Source organism: Capsicum annuum, chromosome 11 (genome assembly GCF_002878395.1).
Source record: "Capsicum annuum cultivar UCD-10X-F1 chromosome 11, UCD10Xv1.1, whole genome shotgun sequence".
Lineage (NCBI taxonomy): Eukaryota > Viridiplantae > Streptophyta > Magnoliopsida > Solanales > Solanaceae > Capsicum > Capsicum annuum.
The window spans coordinates 214,118,194-214,136,300 of record NC_061121.1 but is presented as its reverse complement, the minus strand read 5'-3'; the positions used below and the strand labels follow the sequence as shown (position 1 = coordinate 214,136,300).

At 36.1% G+C, this 18,107-nt stretch overlaps 2 protein-coding genes across 3 annotated transcripts; one reads left to right on the top strand and one right to left on the bottom strand.

Annotated features, from left to right (window-relative positions):
- Positions 1-715: 715 nt before the first annotated feature.
- LOC124888966 (PTI1-like tyrosine-protein kinase At3g15890) lies at positions 716-1,147 on the bottom strand. The gene is made up of 2 exons (XM_047400252.1): positions 1,046-1,147; positions 716-889 (listed from the first exon to the last, which is right to left on the bottom strand). Exons 1-2 carry the CDS (start codon positions 1,145-1,147, stop codon positions 716-718), a joined length of 276 nt encoding a protein of 91 aa, XP_047256208.1.
- Positions 1,148-5,838: 4,691 nt separating this feature from the next.
- LOC107847543 lies at positions 5,839-17,040 on the top strand. 2 transcript variants are annotated; one of them, XM_047399221.1, is made up of 15 exons: positions 5,839-5,996; positions 7,570-7,668; positions 10,408-10,535; positions 10,636-10,780; positions 10,944-11,053; positions 12,105-12,188; positions 12,263-12,311; positions 12,429-12,520; positions 13,023-13,161; positions 13,487-13,566; positions 13,648-14,090; positions 14,226-15,215; positions 15,357-15,464; positions 15,549-16,375; positions 16,741-17,040. In XM_047399221.1, exons 2-14 carry the CDS (start codon positions 7,576-7,578, stop codon positions 16,109-16,111), a joined length of 3,024 nt encoding a protein of 1,007 aa, XP_047255177.1. In that variant the 5' UTR covers positions 5,839-5,996; positions 7,570-7,575; the 3' UTR covers positions 16,112-16,375; positions 16,741-17,040. The 2 variants fall into 2 exon arrangements, with proteins under 2 accessions (XP_047255177.1, XP_016547342.2); XM_016691856.2 differs by having other exon boundaries at positions 13,648-15,215.
- Positions 17,041-18,107: the final 1,067 nt, after the last annotated feature.

Below are 18,107 nucleotides of genomic sequence, written 5' to 3'. Positions count from 1 at the left end.
AAAAGCTGAGAGCACGAAAGAGTATCTATGAGTTCGGAGCAGGTTGCATCCCATTTTTTTAGAAGATCCATCTGCAGCCTTTGTCGTTCCCTTTGAGTCACCCTAGCAAACTAAGTTATTCCACTCTGTTAGCTGCTCTCAAGTTGAATGATCTAATTCATCTAGATACTAATCATTATAACTTAAATTCATATTCTGAAGGTACTTGTACAAAAAAACTAATGTTTCTCAGGCTAATATGATAACTACAAAAAATAGCAAATGTATACACAAACAAAATAAAAAATGTATCAGACACGTCATCATGGACACATAGCAATTATCCAAAATTTGAACTTAATCTTGTCTGCAAACGCACCAAAGAAAGAAGCACACTGAACATAAGACAGAACCACACAATTTTCTTTTTCTGTCTTATTGTATCAATCTTCATATAACTCACTTTAAAAATTCAAGCAACCACATCAACTGCTTCTCCTTGCCAAACTCGGATATTTTTAAAGGGCAAAGATAGGATACATTTCACTGACAAGGTCTGCACAACCCGATGGAATGATACTTTCAATTCAAAAAAAAACAAGGACTTATCATTCCAAGAAATGGATATCAGTACATCTTCACTGAAAATACATTAAGTCCTACACAAATTCAATATAAACAAGCCACAATTAATTACCCACATTCTCTTGGCTTATACCTACACCTTTTCAATTTCTCATTTTGGTTCTTTTTCATCTGATGTAGCAGAGTCTGTATTGCCTTTTTCTCCTGACAAAGCATCATCACCCACAGCTGGAGGAATCTTGAACATTTCATTATTTTCTAAAGCTGTGAATTTCTCTTTTGATTCTCCTTTCAGTAGCTCAATAACTTCAAGCATTGTTGGTCTCTTCTCAGTTCGATTTTAAGCATAAATAGGAGTAACAAGAACCACTCTTTTTAATTCTTCCTCCACATAGTTTATGTTCAGCCTTGGGTCTGCAATTTCATTGAACTTCCCTTCACGCGCAAGTGGTAGAGCCTAATTAGTGATTGTGCATTTCACAGTGTCATTGAGCTTCTCAATCGGTTTCTCGCTGCTATCAAGCTTTAGCAAGAGAATACCAAAGTTGCAGACATCACAACTCTTTGATGCCTTCACTAACATTGCATATTCTGGTACGAGTCATTTAGTGTATGCGCCACAACAAAAATATTCTCCATGTAAGGCCATTAATCTGATAGTGTTCGATGGAAAGAATTGAACCCCAAAAGGACATGACATAACAGCTGCAGCCTGCAAAGTATTTAATGTACAAAAAATTAACAAGAATTCAATGCGAATTGCATATTGCATGATAGCAATTAGTATTAATAGTATCTTTGTGATGTTTCATCGATCGAATCCAACATATTCTGTCTTGCTCGTGCATTAATCTGAGCACCAAGTTGAGTTGCTATATGCTGGTCATGATCATCATTAACTAAATTTATCATCTCCACTACTAAGTTTACATTTATATTATTTCGACGCAGTTGCTGTGATCTTGAAAAAATATCAGCTTCAGGAGATGCACAGTGTAAGTGCAACCTGAAATCACAATCAGCACAATAGTAGAATCAACAATTAAGATCTGCATTGTCATGACAGATATCACAAACAAAATCAGTGTTTTTACTATCAAAAATGGATTAAAAAATGAGCTTGAGTTCATGATTATGTTGTATGGATAGGAGGATAGTTTTGAGGCAAAAGGGCTCAGTGCATGTGGATATCAAAGTCGCAGTGGAAACAGCTAAAGCTAAGCCTTTGCCATTAGAGCCACAAGCATTGCAAAAGTAGGAACAGTTTGAGTAAGTTGGAGTTGGGAGAAGGGTCAAATGATGGGAAGGTTGACATAAATGGTTGAGAAAATGAGGAGCATTGAGGCAGTTCTTGTGAAGGAAATATTGGCAGCTATTGCAGTCATAGAATTTAGGTTTTTTAGTAATGTTTGGTTGCTCACATTAAGGTTGTTTTCATTAGTGAATGTTAATTAAGTGAGAAGATTAAAAAGATAACAATACATACCTGTAAGTACAAGAACTGGTGTATTTAGGAACCCCAACTTTTCGACCTGAAAATATCTCATGGATAAAACATCATTAATGCTCATCCTGTGTATGGAATCGACGTCTTTATTCACTGCTATCTTCTTATAATATGGATAGTGATTCCAAAGCCATTAATCCAAAACAATCAACACTGTCATCTGAATATTGAGTTCGCTGTGGATTCTTCTTTAGAGGAAAACAATGGGACAAAAACTATTAGAGAAAGTTGTGGTGAATATTTGAACCATAATTGTGATGTGAAATTGACTTTGTTATCTACCGAAGTGAATGGTTCTTTAATTGTAGAAGTTCCTGTGGATGCTAATGTTAGTGGGTTTACAGAACAAAATGGACCATTGAATTCATCTGTCTTCAGTGAAGTTACTGGGTTATCAATCGCAGCAAAAATAATAGGAAATGGATAGCTTTTTCAGCTCAGGATCAATATCAACGTTGTCAACACCTGGGAGTGCTCTAAGAGAACTTTCAAGAATGCTCATAGAACTTTCAGTGTGTAGTCCATCAACTTTCAGCAATACTTTGCTCCTATCTTCTCTTGTGATTATTAATATGGCTTCAAATTAAGTATTTTCTATGGATTTTAAAAGTTGATCGTAAGTTATTATCCTAGGATCATATTAGATTTCAACTTCTTCGATTGCTAATTCTACTTGTGCTTTCAGTACGCTTGGGATCAATTGCAAAGCAGATTCAACAGTTGTGGAGCAAGAAGTGCAGGTCATTCCTTTTATATGTATTCGGCATACTTGGGAAGTTTTCTCATTTGTCTCCTCTGTAATCAAGGTAGCCTGGAATCCAACATCTTCTATCGTCTCATGGATTGTTTCTCCTACACGTTTGAGCAAGTATTCTTAGCAACTACAACAAACCACTTCTCCAAAGATCCAACGACAAAAAGAATTATAGCTATTAGCATTTCTTCAAGAAGTTAAAGCAAATTTATTCATGGATTTTTGAGTATTAATGACACACGTGATAATAAGGAACTACTAAGTTAAAGAAGTCTGCAAAACAAAAGCAATTTCAACTTCTATAATTACTGTTGCATAACGTAGGGTACTTGGTACTAACATGTAAATGCAGCTTTAACATAGTACTAAGCATAATGTTTAAACTAACATCATTACTTTTGAATTTGAAATGAAATAGATGAATCTAATCCCAAATAAAGCTCATTGCTCAACGTATATTCAACGGTGCTAAATTCAAAATAGACATTGATAAAGCACCAACTCCCAAGTGATAGTGGGACAACTGATGTTTCTGAAGCTGAAAGAGTTGGAGAACTATTCAGAAATACAACCTTGATAATTCGGTGAGTCATTCAATGTGGATTTGCTTGCCCAAACTCAGGGTGAAATAGACTCGACAACAAAATTCCACTTCATGCGACTTAACCAATATTTAGCCAAAACTAAAACTTAAAGGAAGAGCAAAATGGATTAAGTTTGCTTAGAACATACATAACATATTCAATGGAGTTACTCACTTCTCTCTAAAGCATCGGTGGACAGAGTTACTCAATACTTCTGCTAGTGAGAGTTAGCAAGTACCCATAGAATTAGTCGAGGTACATGCTAGCTTGCTCAAAAACCACGATTATCAAAATAGAAAAAGCTTAAACCTCGATAACCCCTTTAATAATTTATACATAATCTGTTATTCAAGAATCTTAAACCTTGATTCCCAGGTGAGGCGCAACTATCCAAGCCTCGATGGACAAAGTAACCTGATACATATATTGGCGAGAGGTAGCAGGTCCCCTTAGAATTAATCTAGGCACGCACAAGCAGATTCAGACACTACGGTTATCAAAAAAGAAAATCTCAAACCTCAATAACCCCTTGTAGAATTTCTACATAACAAGACTAAATCATTACTAAAATCACTAAAAACTTCCATAAAGATCAAACTTTTACATTCTTTCATCAAAAAATCTAAAACCTCAATAACCCCTACATAATAAGACTAAATCATACCTAAAATCTCTAAAAACTTCCATAAAGATGAAACTTTTACCTTCTTTCACCAATTTAAAAAATTTCTCAAATCAAGAATTGGAAATGAAAAAAAAAGGATTACTCAGATTAACAAAATTGGGAGGAAAAAAAACTTAGCACTCTGTTATTCAAGAATCTTAAACCTTGATTCCCAGGTTAGCTAAAAAGGCATTAGGTGATTCATTTAGTCTATCTAAGCCTAACCTCGATGGACAGAGTTACTCTTTATATATGACATTTATAAAGAAGTAAAAAGAAACCATTCCTAACCATGTTCTTTTGCGACATTGTTAATCAGTTCCATAATAAGCACAGTTTTCCCGACACCAGCACCACCAAACAACCCAATTTTTCCTCCTCTTTGATATGGAGCAAGAAGATCAACCTATCCGAAAACACAAAAATGATAGAGTCATCATTACTCATAAAATTGAACCAATAACTTGAAAATTTCTATTGTTTAATTAGGAAAAAAAAATCTCACATCGCAGCCATAACAGAGGAAAACACCAACTTGAGGAAGAATGATAGCAAGGATGACTTCAACAAATGTTTTCCATGGCAATACTATTTTTTGAACACTAGAAGAGTGTGGAGGTGACCACTGCCACATTGGAGATATTTTGTGAGGTAAAAGGACAAAAATGCCCTCGATTGTTCCTTGATCATGTTTCTATATAGTAGATTTGGAACTAGAGGTTGGGGGATGTTGGTGAACTTAAGGGGAAAATCTTAGGTCAGTTGCAATCCTCAATGTCTAATGCAACTTTACAAAATTGAGGACAATCAAATAATGTTGAATACTTCGAAAAGATATTAAAATTTCCTAATCAACACACTGGGTACTTACATTAAAATTTCACGATCGTGCAACTAATATAAAATCAAAAGGGTGATTATGATAATTTTTATAGTTCATCGAGATAATTAGGATAATTTAATTTAATATTTATTTTCTTTCTCAAATATCTACTATTTTTAATCAGTATCTTCCCCTCCTTTTACACTTCGCATCGAAAGTTCCATATTGGGGGGTAAAAAGCTCCTCATAAAAGATAACTCCATATAAAAGCTTGGGACTCGATTAATTCAGATTCATGCTGAAAATTCATATTGGGGATAGCACATTCTTTATCAAAGACGGTTCCATATCAATTTTTGAGGCACGACTAATCCAGATTAACATCGGAATGTCCATAATATTGAGGGATAAATTGCTCTCTACCAAAGAAGACTATCACACACGACTCCATTTGCAAGCTTTGAGGCTCGACTAATCCAAATTCACTTTGAAAAGTTCCATATTAGAAGATAAAACGTTCTATACCAAAGACGACTCCCACATTCAAGTTTTGGAACCCGACTCATTCAGATTCACACTTGGAAGTCCACATTAAGAAATAAAACGAACCAACTTCATATCCAAGACTTAAATTCAATATCTTAATTTAAAATAAAAAAATATTTATCACTACACCACAATCTTTTGTGATCTAATTTCGTTCGACTTATGAAATATATTTATTGCAAATACCAAATACCAAAACCATAAAAAACATAGCATTTTATTTTAGTAGTAAATACGAAGTTTCCCACTAACACAACCGCACTAGATCTCCGTCAATTAGACTCCACTTTAAACAACTCACAACCGTCCGATTAATTCCTTCATCACCACGTGTCGATCATCCGTTAACCCTCATCCTCTATATCTTCAACCCGACCCGACCCGCTTTCACAGTAATAATAGGCGACCCGAATTACGCAAATCCAAAAAAACTCAAAAGCAACTCTCTGTGTGTGTGTGGTTCTCTCTCTCTCTCTCTCTCTCTCTCACTCTCTAGCTTTTTGCGTCTCATCTGTTCTGCGATTTTTGCCCCTTTTTTGATCCAGTCAATCACTGTAAGTCCAACATCCAAACCCTATTTTTTGATACATTTTTTGGTTTTTTATTAGATCGTTAATTGTTTTTAATTGATTTATGTTAGTGATTTTATTGATTTTTTTTTTTTTTAATTTGTGGGTTTTTGATTTTGGATCAGGGATTGGTGTAAAGTTGAATTTTTTTAATTGATTTGTGTTAGTGATTTTGTTTTTGGGGTTTTGGATTTGTGGGTTTTGGATTTTGGATAATGGGTTAGTATAAAGTTGGAATCTTTTTTTGATTTTGAGGGAAAAAAGTTTTTTTTTTAAATTGATATATGTTAGTGATTTCTTGATTTTGTGTGTTCTGGTTTTTTTTTTTTGGGGGCTTTGGATTTGTGGGTTTTTGATTTTGGATTGTGGGTTGGTGTAAAGTTGGAAATCGTTATTTGATTTTGAGGGGAAAAAGGGGATTTTTTGGATTTTGGATTTTTGATTTGTGTGTTGATTTGATGTGGTTGTTTTTGAATTGGATCGAGTGGAAAAGATTGATGATTTTGTGAGTTTTGACTTTGTTGGTTAGTTGTTTTTTAGTTTTGACTTGGATGTGTGTATATAATCTTTTTAGTTGTTCTTTTATTGATTCTGTATAGCTGTTGTATGTGAGCTGTATTTTTTTAAATGACTTGGGGAATTTGTTTTTAAACCTTGCCCAGCCCCAACTTTGTGAGATTACACTGGGTATGTTGTTGTTTTTCTCAACTTACACCATTAGTTTTAACACTTTTGCGGTGACAATAATAGTTTACGAGTGAATGGATTGTGTGATTAGAACGGAATGCTTATGTTTCAAATTAATACATTGTGTTTTACTTTGTTGCGGAAGGTTGATGTTTGTGGATATAAGAGTTTGACTTTGTTGATAATTAAGTTTTGATTTGAATGTGTGCGGATAATCTTTCTATGGTTGTCCATGGATTCGGTAAAGCTGTTGTATGCGAGGTAAATTATGGTTAGGTGATCACTCTATTTAGCTGATGTTACTGTTCTTTGATTGTATTCTCTTGCACTGATTTTTAATTAGCTGCTATGTTTTCTTCGCTATCGTTGTTTCCTTTTCATTACTACTTTGATTTGCTTCACTTGAGTCGAGGGTCTTTTGGAAACAGGCTCTCTACCTCCATGAGGTAGGGTAAGGTTTGCATACAGTCCACATTCTCCAGACCGCACTTTCACTTTTTGTGATTTAACTGGGTATGTTGTTGTAGAGACAATTCTAGTTTACTAGTGAATGGTTTGTGTGATTGGGATGCTTATGTTTTAAATTAGTGTATTGTGTTTTACTTTGATGCTTTTTGGATATAAGAGTTTGGTCTTGTTTGTAGTTGTGTTTAATTTTGACTTGGATATATGAAGATAATCTTTCAATGGTTCTTTATGAATTCGGTAGTGCTGTTGTATGTGAGGTGAATATTTTTTTTCTTTTTTAAAAACTGACTTAGGGAATTAGTTCTTTCTTGTAGAGACAATTATAGTTTATGAGTGAATGGATTGTGTGATTGGCATGCTTGTGTTTCGAATTAATATATTGCGTTTTACTTTGTTGGTGAAGGTAACCATGAGTGACCAAGGAGAAAAGACCTGTCCTCTCTGTGCTGAGGAGATGGATTTGACAGATCAGCAGTTGAAGCCTTGCAAGTGTGGCTATCAGGTTTGTAAATCTTCAAGTTTGCTACTTTAGAATAATATCATTCTGATTTTGACTGTGTTTCGCTCAAGCAATTTGAAACCATGTTTTTTTTGTGAAACTGGGTCACTAGAGGACTAGTCATTGGTATTCACATGTTCTCCCTGTCAAGACATGCTTATTAGGGTTGGAGTTGCTTTGCTGGTATTTTGGTGGTAGTTCTGTATTCTTAGACATTTAATTTTGTCTTGGAAGTGATAGGAGCGTGGAAATCTGTCTAGATTTTAAGTGCACGTAGCACTGTGCGGGTATTAATGAAACTGCAAAATTAAGAAATTAAATAAAAAATACCTGTATCATTCAAGAATAAAAACTGTAAACACAAATCACAATTATATGGAAAAAAGAATAAGTAAAGAAGTACAATATCAGATCAGCGAGTAGTTTTGGTTAGTGCATCTCCCTTAGAACCTTAGTACTTGGAGCTCAGCCTTAGGATGTTACAACAACAACAACAACAAACCCAGTGTATTCCCACCTAGTGGGGTCTGGGGGGGTAAGATGTACGCAGTCCATACCTTTACCTCTGATGAAGTAGAAAGGCTGTTTCCGATAGACCCCCGGCTCAAGGCACTCAGCCTTAGGATGTTGCTTCTGAAAAAAAATCTTTTATGCAGTCTCTCCATTCTTTAATGCGGAATTGTATAAATTAACCTTGGGAGCTGCCTTGAAGGTTTTTTTGGGGGGTTGGGGGTTTTGTGGGGGGGAGAGTGAAGGAAAATAGCTGACTAATCACGCAAGAGGTTTCTACTGAGCATATGCTCTGCTAGGCCTGATATTTTCACCTCTAAAGTACTTCTGTGTGTCAGCTTCTTATCATGTATCTCTTTTAGGTTAGAAATCCATGTGCTTTAGGTGGAAATTGTTGTGCATATCCACTCTGAAAAGGGAAAGAGAGGTTGAGAGAGGGGATATATAAGTTTCTGTTTCACCTATTCTCCTCGATTGATGCTAGAAGGTATCTGTTCATGGATGTGGCAGCAGAAACACGTAGAATGGTGCGGGAAGAGTGCGTGCTTGCATGTCCTTATTTGAACTCTATTATGCACTAAATTTTCGAATACCTACGTAGATGGTCCATTGGATTTGTTTTTTGTAAAGTTATTATGTAGGAACATCCAATTTTTAAGTTTCCGTTTTCTTTTTTCTTTGGAGCCAAAATGATAAGAACACCTACAGCTCTCCTATCACGTTGGCAGGGTTTAATGTTACCATTTCCTGGTAGCTGTTGGATTAACTACATAAAAGAACATTGTCTATGTAAAAATTAAAACAAATTTTGAAGCTAACTTTGGTTCAACACACTTCACTTCTTATCTTAACAAAAAAGAATGGCACCTTTCCTATTTATGAACGATTTAATTTAAGGTTGACCATTTTTACCTTCAGTGAGATTTTCTATAGCCACACAAATGTTTATGGCTTGAGCAAAACATAGTCAAAATAATACAATTCTACATGTTATAGAGCACAAAAGTTTCTTGGTTCAATTGTTTCAAGTCTTTTTTTCTGGATACTATCCACAAGAAATGTAATGTGCTTAATTCAACCAAAAAAAATCAGGCCATACATTAGGAGGAGATGAGTGGTGTGTGATGCTGACCTAAATATATAGAAGTGTTTCCTCTCGAACTAGCTTTGGATGAAATGGTTCACGAAATTCAACAGTTTCGTTGCAGTTCTCTTCCTCTATGAAATACTAGTTTTTGGCTCGCTCATTGGCATGTGGACCAAACAGCAACGAGTACATAATTTTGAAGAATCACATAAATATTACTATTAAACAGTGCATGTGACTTATTTTAAAAATAAAGTGAAGCAAAAAGTGTAATTTCCTGAAAAGGATGAATATTGATCCTATTAGCTATCTCAATAAAAGAAGAAATCTTGCCCAACAGAAATACAGAATTCTCAAATACCAGGTTACCATAGTTGATCATCTTTCTTTTGGGACCAGTTTACAAAATGTACTTGATATGCTGATAAGCTTGGAATAATAATTTCATCATCTCCACTTAAATTAGATTATTTGAATTTGATGTGCAATTGCTACAAGTCTTTCTAAAATTTGATGTTTGGAGAATGTGTGAATTTATATCTAATAGTATTTACTAGTGTATCTCCACGTTTTTGCACATAAATATCAGAGAAGTGTTTGGTTGAAGGGTAGAAATTTCATTCAACTTTACAGGAGTATTTTGGTCTATCTACCTTTTTCTGCACATCTTCCCACTCTTTTCAGAAAGTGAGATAGAATATGACCTTTTGTAATTGCTGCTCATTCAACACAATTGTGAGATGGTAACGACAGTCCCTTTTTCTTTTTGATAACCAGAATATAACAACTGTCTCTTCATATGTTCACAATTTCAATTTACTCAAACCTAGTGTTTGTAAAGATTATCTTGGATCTGAAGAGCATAATAGTGATAGGAAATTGAAGAGACTTAGCACCGTTATCATGATAAATGTTGAGTCTTTTTATTTTAGATTACACATTAATTTTCTTGAATTCTTCATGTTCTGAGAGACATGAAGAGAAGCTTAGTTAATGCATTGAGTTTTGAAGGATATAAAGTTAATATTGTCTGTCAACATGTTTTTATAGAGGGTTTCACTTTTATATTACTATAGAATAGATTCCTTCTCAAAAACATTAGTATACAATAGGTTTATGTTAACTTTTGGCACCCATTACTGTAGGTATGCGTATGGTGTTGGCATCACATAATGGAAATGGCTGAGAAGGACGAGACAGAAGGGCGGTGTCCTGCATGCCGCAGTCCATATAATAAGGAAAAGATTGTTGGCACAGCAGCAAATTGTGAAAAGTACTATATGAATTAATATTTTTGTTCTCAAGAACAAACTCCATTAACAGATTAGTAGGTCCTCTATTTTCTGCATTCTTCATTGTTTTTTTGGTTACAGGATGGTGAGCTCGGAGAAAAAATTGACATCTCGAAAGGGTAAAAGTAAAGCAGCTGATTCGAGAAAGCAACTTACCAGTGTACGCGTCGTTCAGAGGAATCTTGTCTACATTGTTGGTTTGCCTCTCAGTTTAGCTGATGAAGACGTATGTACACTTGAGTTTTGGAATCTTTAACTTCTCCTTTTTAAAGATATCATTCGTCTCTGTTCATTTTAAACTTTACTTAGGGATGTACCAGATGCTCGACGCTTTTCTAGTAATAATGTTACTTTATCAAACTGACACAAATTTATCCCCATAAAAACAGCTTCTGCAGCGGAAAGAATATTTTGCTCAGTATGGGAAGGTCCTGAAGGCGTCTATGTCTCGAACGGCTGCTGGTGCCATTCAACAGTTTCCGAATAATACCTGCAGTGTGTAAGTATGCTTCTTGATTTAACATTCGTACCGGTTCTCAAAATGCTTCATGTAAAACAGTAATATTAAGATGCTCGTAACGTACCATAGGAAAGATTATTCAAGGCTTCTAATCCGCACAAACAAGCATCAATGGATATGTAGAGTTGTTTCTGTTCCAAAACCAGGCTCTCAGTTCTAGAAAACCCTTTTCTACGTCATACAATTATATGAAGATGCTCTTAACGTGCTGTACAAAAGGATTTTGCAAGGCTCATTTCATAAAAATTACTAAGCGATCTATGCCCCGGTTTTTGTTCTTTCACCAAAAAAGATGACACTGTAAGTTACCAACTTCAAAAAAAAAAAAAAAAGGATGACGGTGTAGAGTTTTCTGTGTTCCAAACCTGGTTCTTAGTCCTAGAAAACCCTTTTCTATATCATTCTATGTGATTTCTTATTTTTTAGTTTTGTGTCTAATCCTATGTTATGTTTATGACAACAATGATATTCATGTGTTTCTCCTTTGGGCTTTAGCTCATGTAAGTTGATCTCCACATATCTCTTCTGCTTCATAAGATTTTCCAGAAGTATTTCGGTGGTAGTCTTCAAGATTGTACTTTTCCTTTCCTGATGTTTCGAAGGGATAAATAAGAAGATAATCTTGATTACCTTTATTACAAAATAAAATTATTGTGAATGAGCCTTTGGTTTACCCAACACCCACTCGGTCGAATCCTCTTGTTTCTTGGTGCTGTGCCAATGTAGCAAAGAATATAATTCAACCAGCCCCCATACCGATCCTTTTGATACTTGTACATCGAAGTTCTTATTGCTCTCATCTGAGAAAGGTTGCAGTAAGACATGTTTCAAGCAATTTCCCATGGAAATTTTCAACAATTTTTTTTTCAGGATTTGTCTTTCTTTGACTGTGTTGGACTTCATTATGTTTATTAGGAATTTGACATTTATCCTCAAAAAGTATTCTTTTCTTTACATTCAAAGCTATTACTTTTGAACAAAAAAATCAGTTGTCTACTTGGCTATATTTATAAATTTCTGTTGGGTACAGATATATTACCTATTCAAAGGAGGAGGAAGCAGTCCGCTGCATTCAGTCTGTACATGGATTTAATTTGGACGGTCGACCTTTAAGGTGTGTGCCATATCTTCTTATGATTTGCAGTGCCGGCTGTTATTTTTCATTAATATTTTACTTTCTTGCTGCAGAGCGTGCTTTGGTACAACAAAATACTGTCATGCTTGGTTGAGGAGTGTGGTATGATTTCTCAATTACTTAGAATTTCCATCAGAGCATCGATTAAGGGTCATCTTTCGAGTCTTTCTGGATTCACAGATTTAATGTATCTAAAGGAAGATTTATCTTTTGGTCCAGCCCTGCACCAATCCTGATTGTTTATACTTGCACGAGATTGGGTCGCACGAAGATAGCTTTACTAAGGATGAAGTAATATCGGCTTACACAAGGTATTGGGATTTATTTAGTTGTTGGTTTTATTATTTTTGTGGTAGTTAAGACTTAAGCGTGGTTTATGAAACCTGTCTCTTTTAAAGTGTTCTAGGATTTCCATCATTGGGATATCAAGTCCATAAAGTTTAGGAGTATGTGAAACTGACTGAGAAAAGAGCAACTATTCATTTGCACCTACATTGTACTTTGTCCCAATTTTATTTTTGTTTCAACAATAGGTTTCTAGTAAGTCAATGCTATTTTAAAAATCTATGTAACAATATATTTAGACAATTATTGATAAATAGGTGCATTACCAGGCTGTTGCAGGATATGCTTGAACTTTTACTCATTACAGTGACCAGTTGAAGGCAGTTTTTTTTTTTTCTAAGTATGTTACTGTATATACCTGTGTCTGGACCAGTGAGACAACCTTGTATTGTCACTCCGCGTGTTATCTGTTCCTTGTATATGTACATTCATTGGATAAATAAATTAACTTGCATAGTTATTTTAAAGGAGTAGGGTTCAACAAATTACTGGCGCCATTACTAGTATGCAACGGAGATCAGGGAGTGTTTTACCACCACCGGCAGACGATTACTGCAATAACAGCTCTGCTTCTGCAGGGAAACCTTTTAACAAAACTGTTACAAATGTAAGATTTTCTCTTATTATTAGATTTTCTTGTATCTCTTCTTTCCATTTCTTTTCATTTTCCCCTCCCACCTTTTTGAGAAGGGGGAGGTGATACATCTCTATTTGGAGGTTGGATTGGCAAGTCAGCATCTCAAGAGAGGGCAATAAAGTTCCGTTCGTATGATCTACCTTTTGACATTTCCTCCTTATGTTCTTATTGAGCTTCTAGTTATAAGATTGCTGAAGTCTTAATTATTTATTTTTGACTGGAAATGATGCCAGAAGTGCGCCTGTCTTTCCATCTTGAATGTCTTAAATTTTTAGTCTTGTCATATATCTTGCAGAATTCAGCAACCAATGCCAGAGGCTCTCCACCAAATAGCAGCTCTGGTAGATCTGCTGCTCTTCCTGCTGGCGCTTTGTGGTATGCAATTAGAAGATTTACTGTTCACATTTATATATGGTTCATAAAATTCATAATACATATTTTATCCTTTTTTTCCAGGGGAACGCGTGCATTAAATAACCAACTGCCACCAGCCAGTGCACCAAGTTCTAATGGACTGCCGCCTGTAAGTGCACCAAGTTCAAATGGAGTGCGGCCTGCCAGTGCACCAAGTTCTAATGGAGTGCCGCCTGCCAGTGCACCAAGTTCTAATGGAGTGCCGCCTGCCAGTGCACCAAGTTCTAGTGGACCTCTTAAACAGAAAGCTGAAATATTTAGCCCACTTACATGCTCCACAACTGTTGCAAATAATAGTCAGGTCATGTCATTGCCTGCTGAAGCAGGAAAGAAAGCTATTCATAGCAAAGATGGTGGCACGAGTCAAGAGAAAGGTGAAATAAGCACGTTAGGACCTGTTAAACAGTCTGTAGGAGCAGATGATGCAACCTGTAGTTCTGAGAAACCTGCTATCACCATACGTTCTGCTTCTTCATCTATGAACGGTCAGTTACATATCACCCCGTCTTTGAAGGACAAAGATATACATTTGATAACATCATCGACTGCTACAAATACCTTTGATCTTCCTTTGATGTCTAATGGGCCTAGTTTACCAAAAGATCCCTGTGATGCCACAGATGTTGAGAAGAATGTATGCTCGGATTTTTCATCATTTAGCATTGATAAACAGCAAAAGTCACATGCCTCCTATGAGAAACCAAGGGAGCCGTCGCCTTCTCAGACAAGTGGGAAATCTGTAATTTCTGCAGATGATGTTTCAATCTCAAGACAAGCGTCTGATTTGAGACTGGAAACACTGGCTCTAGGAATTCAAGACACAACTCCTGAAATGGAGGATGATTTGCTATCTTTCAATGCGCAGCGACATAGGGATCCTGAAGTCATTCTAGAGAAAAGTTACTCATCAAGTCCTTCCATCTCTTTACAATCTTCAAGGAATCTCAAGGGTTTTTCGTCGCACTTTGCCAATGGTGTTGGACCTATTAGAGCCAACATGCAAACTTTTGACCGGAGAGCTGATTCAGTATTACAGCCTTCCAGTATTGGAGAACTTCCCAATGGATACCCTGAAAATGTATTCAGTTGTGCGGGTAAATATTTGGGAAGCACTGATGACGCTTATTATTTGTCTAATGAAAATAAGAGGATGATGCCCATGGATAGGTTTGAAGGTGAAGCTGCTACTGCAGATCATAGTACTACTGCAGAAAGAGGAGAGAACAATATAATATCTAATATTTTGTCAATGGATTTCGACCCATGGAACGAGTCATTAGCCTCTCAGAACTTGGTTAAGTTGTTGGGAGTAACTGCTAACCAACAAGGGTCTAGAGTATCAAACTCAAGAAAATTACAGAGCAGCAATCAATCAAGGTTCTCTTTTGCAAGGGAGGAGGAACCCATGAACCCATCTGTTGATTCTCGACCATCTTTAAGTTACATTGAGAGAAGTCATAGTCATCGCCCTTTCGATCAAGATTTTTCAAATAGCGGAAACTATCAGCATGATGGTTTTGGTAATCGCAATGGTTTCTCTCTATTTAATAATCAGGAATCTAATGGTTTTGCTGACAATTATTCTCACCTATCCTCTAACAAGCTATCAGGTTAGTGCATCACTTATCCTTTTTAATTCTATCCCCCTTATCTATCTGCACCTTTTAGTGTTTCAGATTTAGTTTGAGTGCAAGTATCTACAATAATAGGTTTCAAGTGCCCAACTTACTGATTTTCTGGTGATTCTCCAGTGTCGAGATCTCAGATGACTGCGCCTCCAGGGTTTTCAGCAGCAAATAGGGCCCCACCCCCAGGCTTTGCATTTGAGAAAATGGAACAGAATTTTGCTCCTCTCTCTGGTCAGTTTTGAACTGTTGGTTTTGTTTCTCTACTTTGTTGGACATAAAATCTTGGATCGGTATCTCAAATCAGTTATTCTGCAGGTACCCACAACATGTTTGATACCTCCTCCTTATTGCGGAATGAATATCAGGCTCCATCAATTGGGAATGTCAACCGTGTGGATCCTGCTATTATGGATCCTGCTATTTTGGCAGTTGGTAAAGGCTTTCAAAATGGCTTTAACGTCTCAAGTCTAGACATGTCTCCAAGTTTTCCTCCACATCCAAGTGCTTTTGAAAATGAAGCTAGACTTAAGTTACTCATGCAAAGATCTCTCTCTATGCATCAGAGTCAAAGATTCACTGATAATGGTGACGACTTTTTTAATGATGCTTATGGAATTTCTTCGAGGGTGGTGGAGCAAACTCTGGCCAACAATCTTTCCCCATTTTCACAACTCAATCTTCCTCAGGGAAGGAACTCTGTGATGTCAAATGGCCAGTGGGATGGCTGGAATGGGGTCCCAGGCGGAAATGACTTGGGCATGGCTGAACTCCTGCGAAGTGAAAGGCTGGGCTATAACAAGTTCTTCAATGGTTATGAGGAGTCAAAGTTCCGCATGCCCAATTCAGGCGAACTGTATAACAGAACATTCGGGATATAAATGTGCTTCTGGGATTTGTTCACCTTGTTGAGTAGTTGTGGGAGAAACAATGAATTAGAAAAATCTTGTGTGACTAGCAGACCTGCTAGAGATGATCAAAGTTACATTGATGCTCAAAAGTTGGTGTAATAACTCAAGGATCGCTGTGAGGAAATATGATCAGTTTGCCTTTCTAGAAGGAAGCTTGATCATGACTGTCTGAAAACTGCTTTCTGATTGGCGAAGGATGAAATCCTCGAAAACAGGATGTCCAGAAACCAACAGGTTAGTGTTTCTCAACCAACTTCTCAATGGTATGCTTATCTGGAGGTTGGTAGTTATGTCATAGGACAGGTAACTTGAAATAAAGATTGTTTCTCTCCATAATGAAAAACATTCAGTTAATGGAGTATCTGGTTATGAAAAACCCTTGACAAATTTTACTACTATATCTGATATAAGCTTGTAAAGATGCAAACTGGTTTGCTTTTAATTTAAGGTACCCGTGAAATTATAATCTAAAGAACTGATTTCAAGTGTGGGACAGACAGTTCCTCCTCTTTCCCTCTGCCCTTCTATCAACATTACTGTTTGATTACCATCTTTTCGTCTGCATTAATGCCTCTCTTGTTTGATGATGACAATTCCAGGTGAAAGCTGAGTTCGTCGGGGCTCCATGGTTGTTTAGACAGGAAACCTCGTGTGATTGAGTTGGCAGGTGGATGTGGGAGTTGGAGAATCGGTTGTCACATACTACTTGGAGGCTTTGAGGCACAGCTTCGTTTTTCTTGAGAAAATGCTTGAGTCTGCAATAATGCAAATACTAAAAGCTAATATAAGTTATAGAAATATATCTGTTTATACCGAACTTTCTCTTAATTATTTTGGAAATAATGAAATTGATGCCTTAATGATGAACATGGATGAGAGTAGTAGTGCTTTGGAGTTTATATCTTGTTTCTTGACTAAAACTGGTGCGATGAAAGTAAGGTGCGCGCGCTTATGATTATCTTTATTTGTGTGCAACTATGCAAGGTATGCCTACTGTCTTACCGTAAGAAAAGGTTAATCGAGAAGTGTATCACATTTAATTTGATTTGTTTTTTATGTTCGCAAGAAGATATGAATCGTAGAGAAAATGAATTTTCTGTAATATATGTAAATCCCTGGAGAGTACCAACTCCTTGTTGCACCGTAAAAATGATATTTTGTTGGAATCATTAGTAGAAAAAAGAAAATGATTGTGTTGATACATTTGTATAATTACATGTTTCTCCATGCAATCACCTACTCCTATTAAAATGATAAAACAACAATTGGAACTTGAATTTGAAGAAGCGAGCCTCTGTCAGAGAAATCCATTGCGTGCTAGCGCCTTAGAAAGCCTCTGTCAGAGAAATCCAATGAATTACTTGTATGTTTGTTTCCATGCCTTCTTCCCTAGCACGCAGACATTTCCATAAGCCAAATGTACGACTTTTAATGATAAACTCTAAGTGAAAGATTACAAATGGTGAAGGCAATTAACTACAACAAAAGTAAGTTTTATAGAAGATTATCCCTTCTCTTCCCCTAGACAATTAACTTTGACTCCACATTTCAAATTAAGAAAAGATATATAAAATTTTGTTCAAGTAGAAGATGTGGCATTTGTTCTAAGATATCCTCAGCTACATCAATTGACCTCACCTATCATCACTATTTGTTGTTACCATTCTAGTTATATTATTTAGAATCATCATCATTATTGTACTAATCATCATCATTATCAATAAATACCATCATCGATCACTATAGTATATTGCTAATCACCTTATTAAACCCCACTATCGTCATTAGCTACTACAATCATCAAGCACAATCGTCAATCTCTACTATCAATTGTCAATGCTAACTACTTTTATCCACAATCACCACGATCAGCCAACACACTATCAACTACGACCCCAATCAACACCTATAACTACCATTGCGAGCCGTTGCCACCGTGATTAATTAGTATTTTATATGAGTAATA

What these genes read in the sequence shown, in the direction of transcription:
- LOC124888966 (XM_047400252.1), bottom strand. Translation starts at nt 1,147, where the DNA reads ATGTTAGTGAAGGCATCAAAGAGTTGTGATGTCTGCAACTTTGGTATT. An exon ending in TTGAGAAGCTCAATGACACT is followed by an intron (nt 890 to 1,045) that starts GTGAAATGCACA and finishes CGAACTGAGAAG; the next exon opens with AGACCAACAATGCTTGAAGT.
- LOC107847543 (XM_016691856.2), top strand. Translation starts at nt 7,576, where the DNA reads ATGAGTGACCAAGGAGAAAAGACCTGTCCTCTCTGTGCTGAGGAGATG. An exon ending in ACAGCAGCAAATTGTGAAAA is followed by an intron (nt 10,536 to 10,635) that starts GTACTATATGAA and finishes TTTTGGTTACAG; the next exon opens with GATGGTGAGCTCGGAGAAAA. An exon ending in GTAATATCGGCTTACACAAG is followed by an intron (nt 12,521 to 13,022) that starts GTATTGGGATTT and finishes GTTATTTTAAAG; the next exon opens with GAGTAGGGTTCAACAAATTA.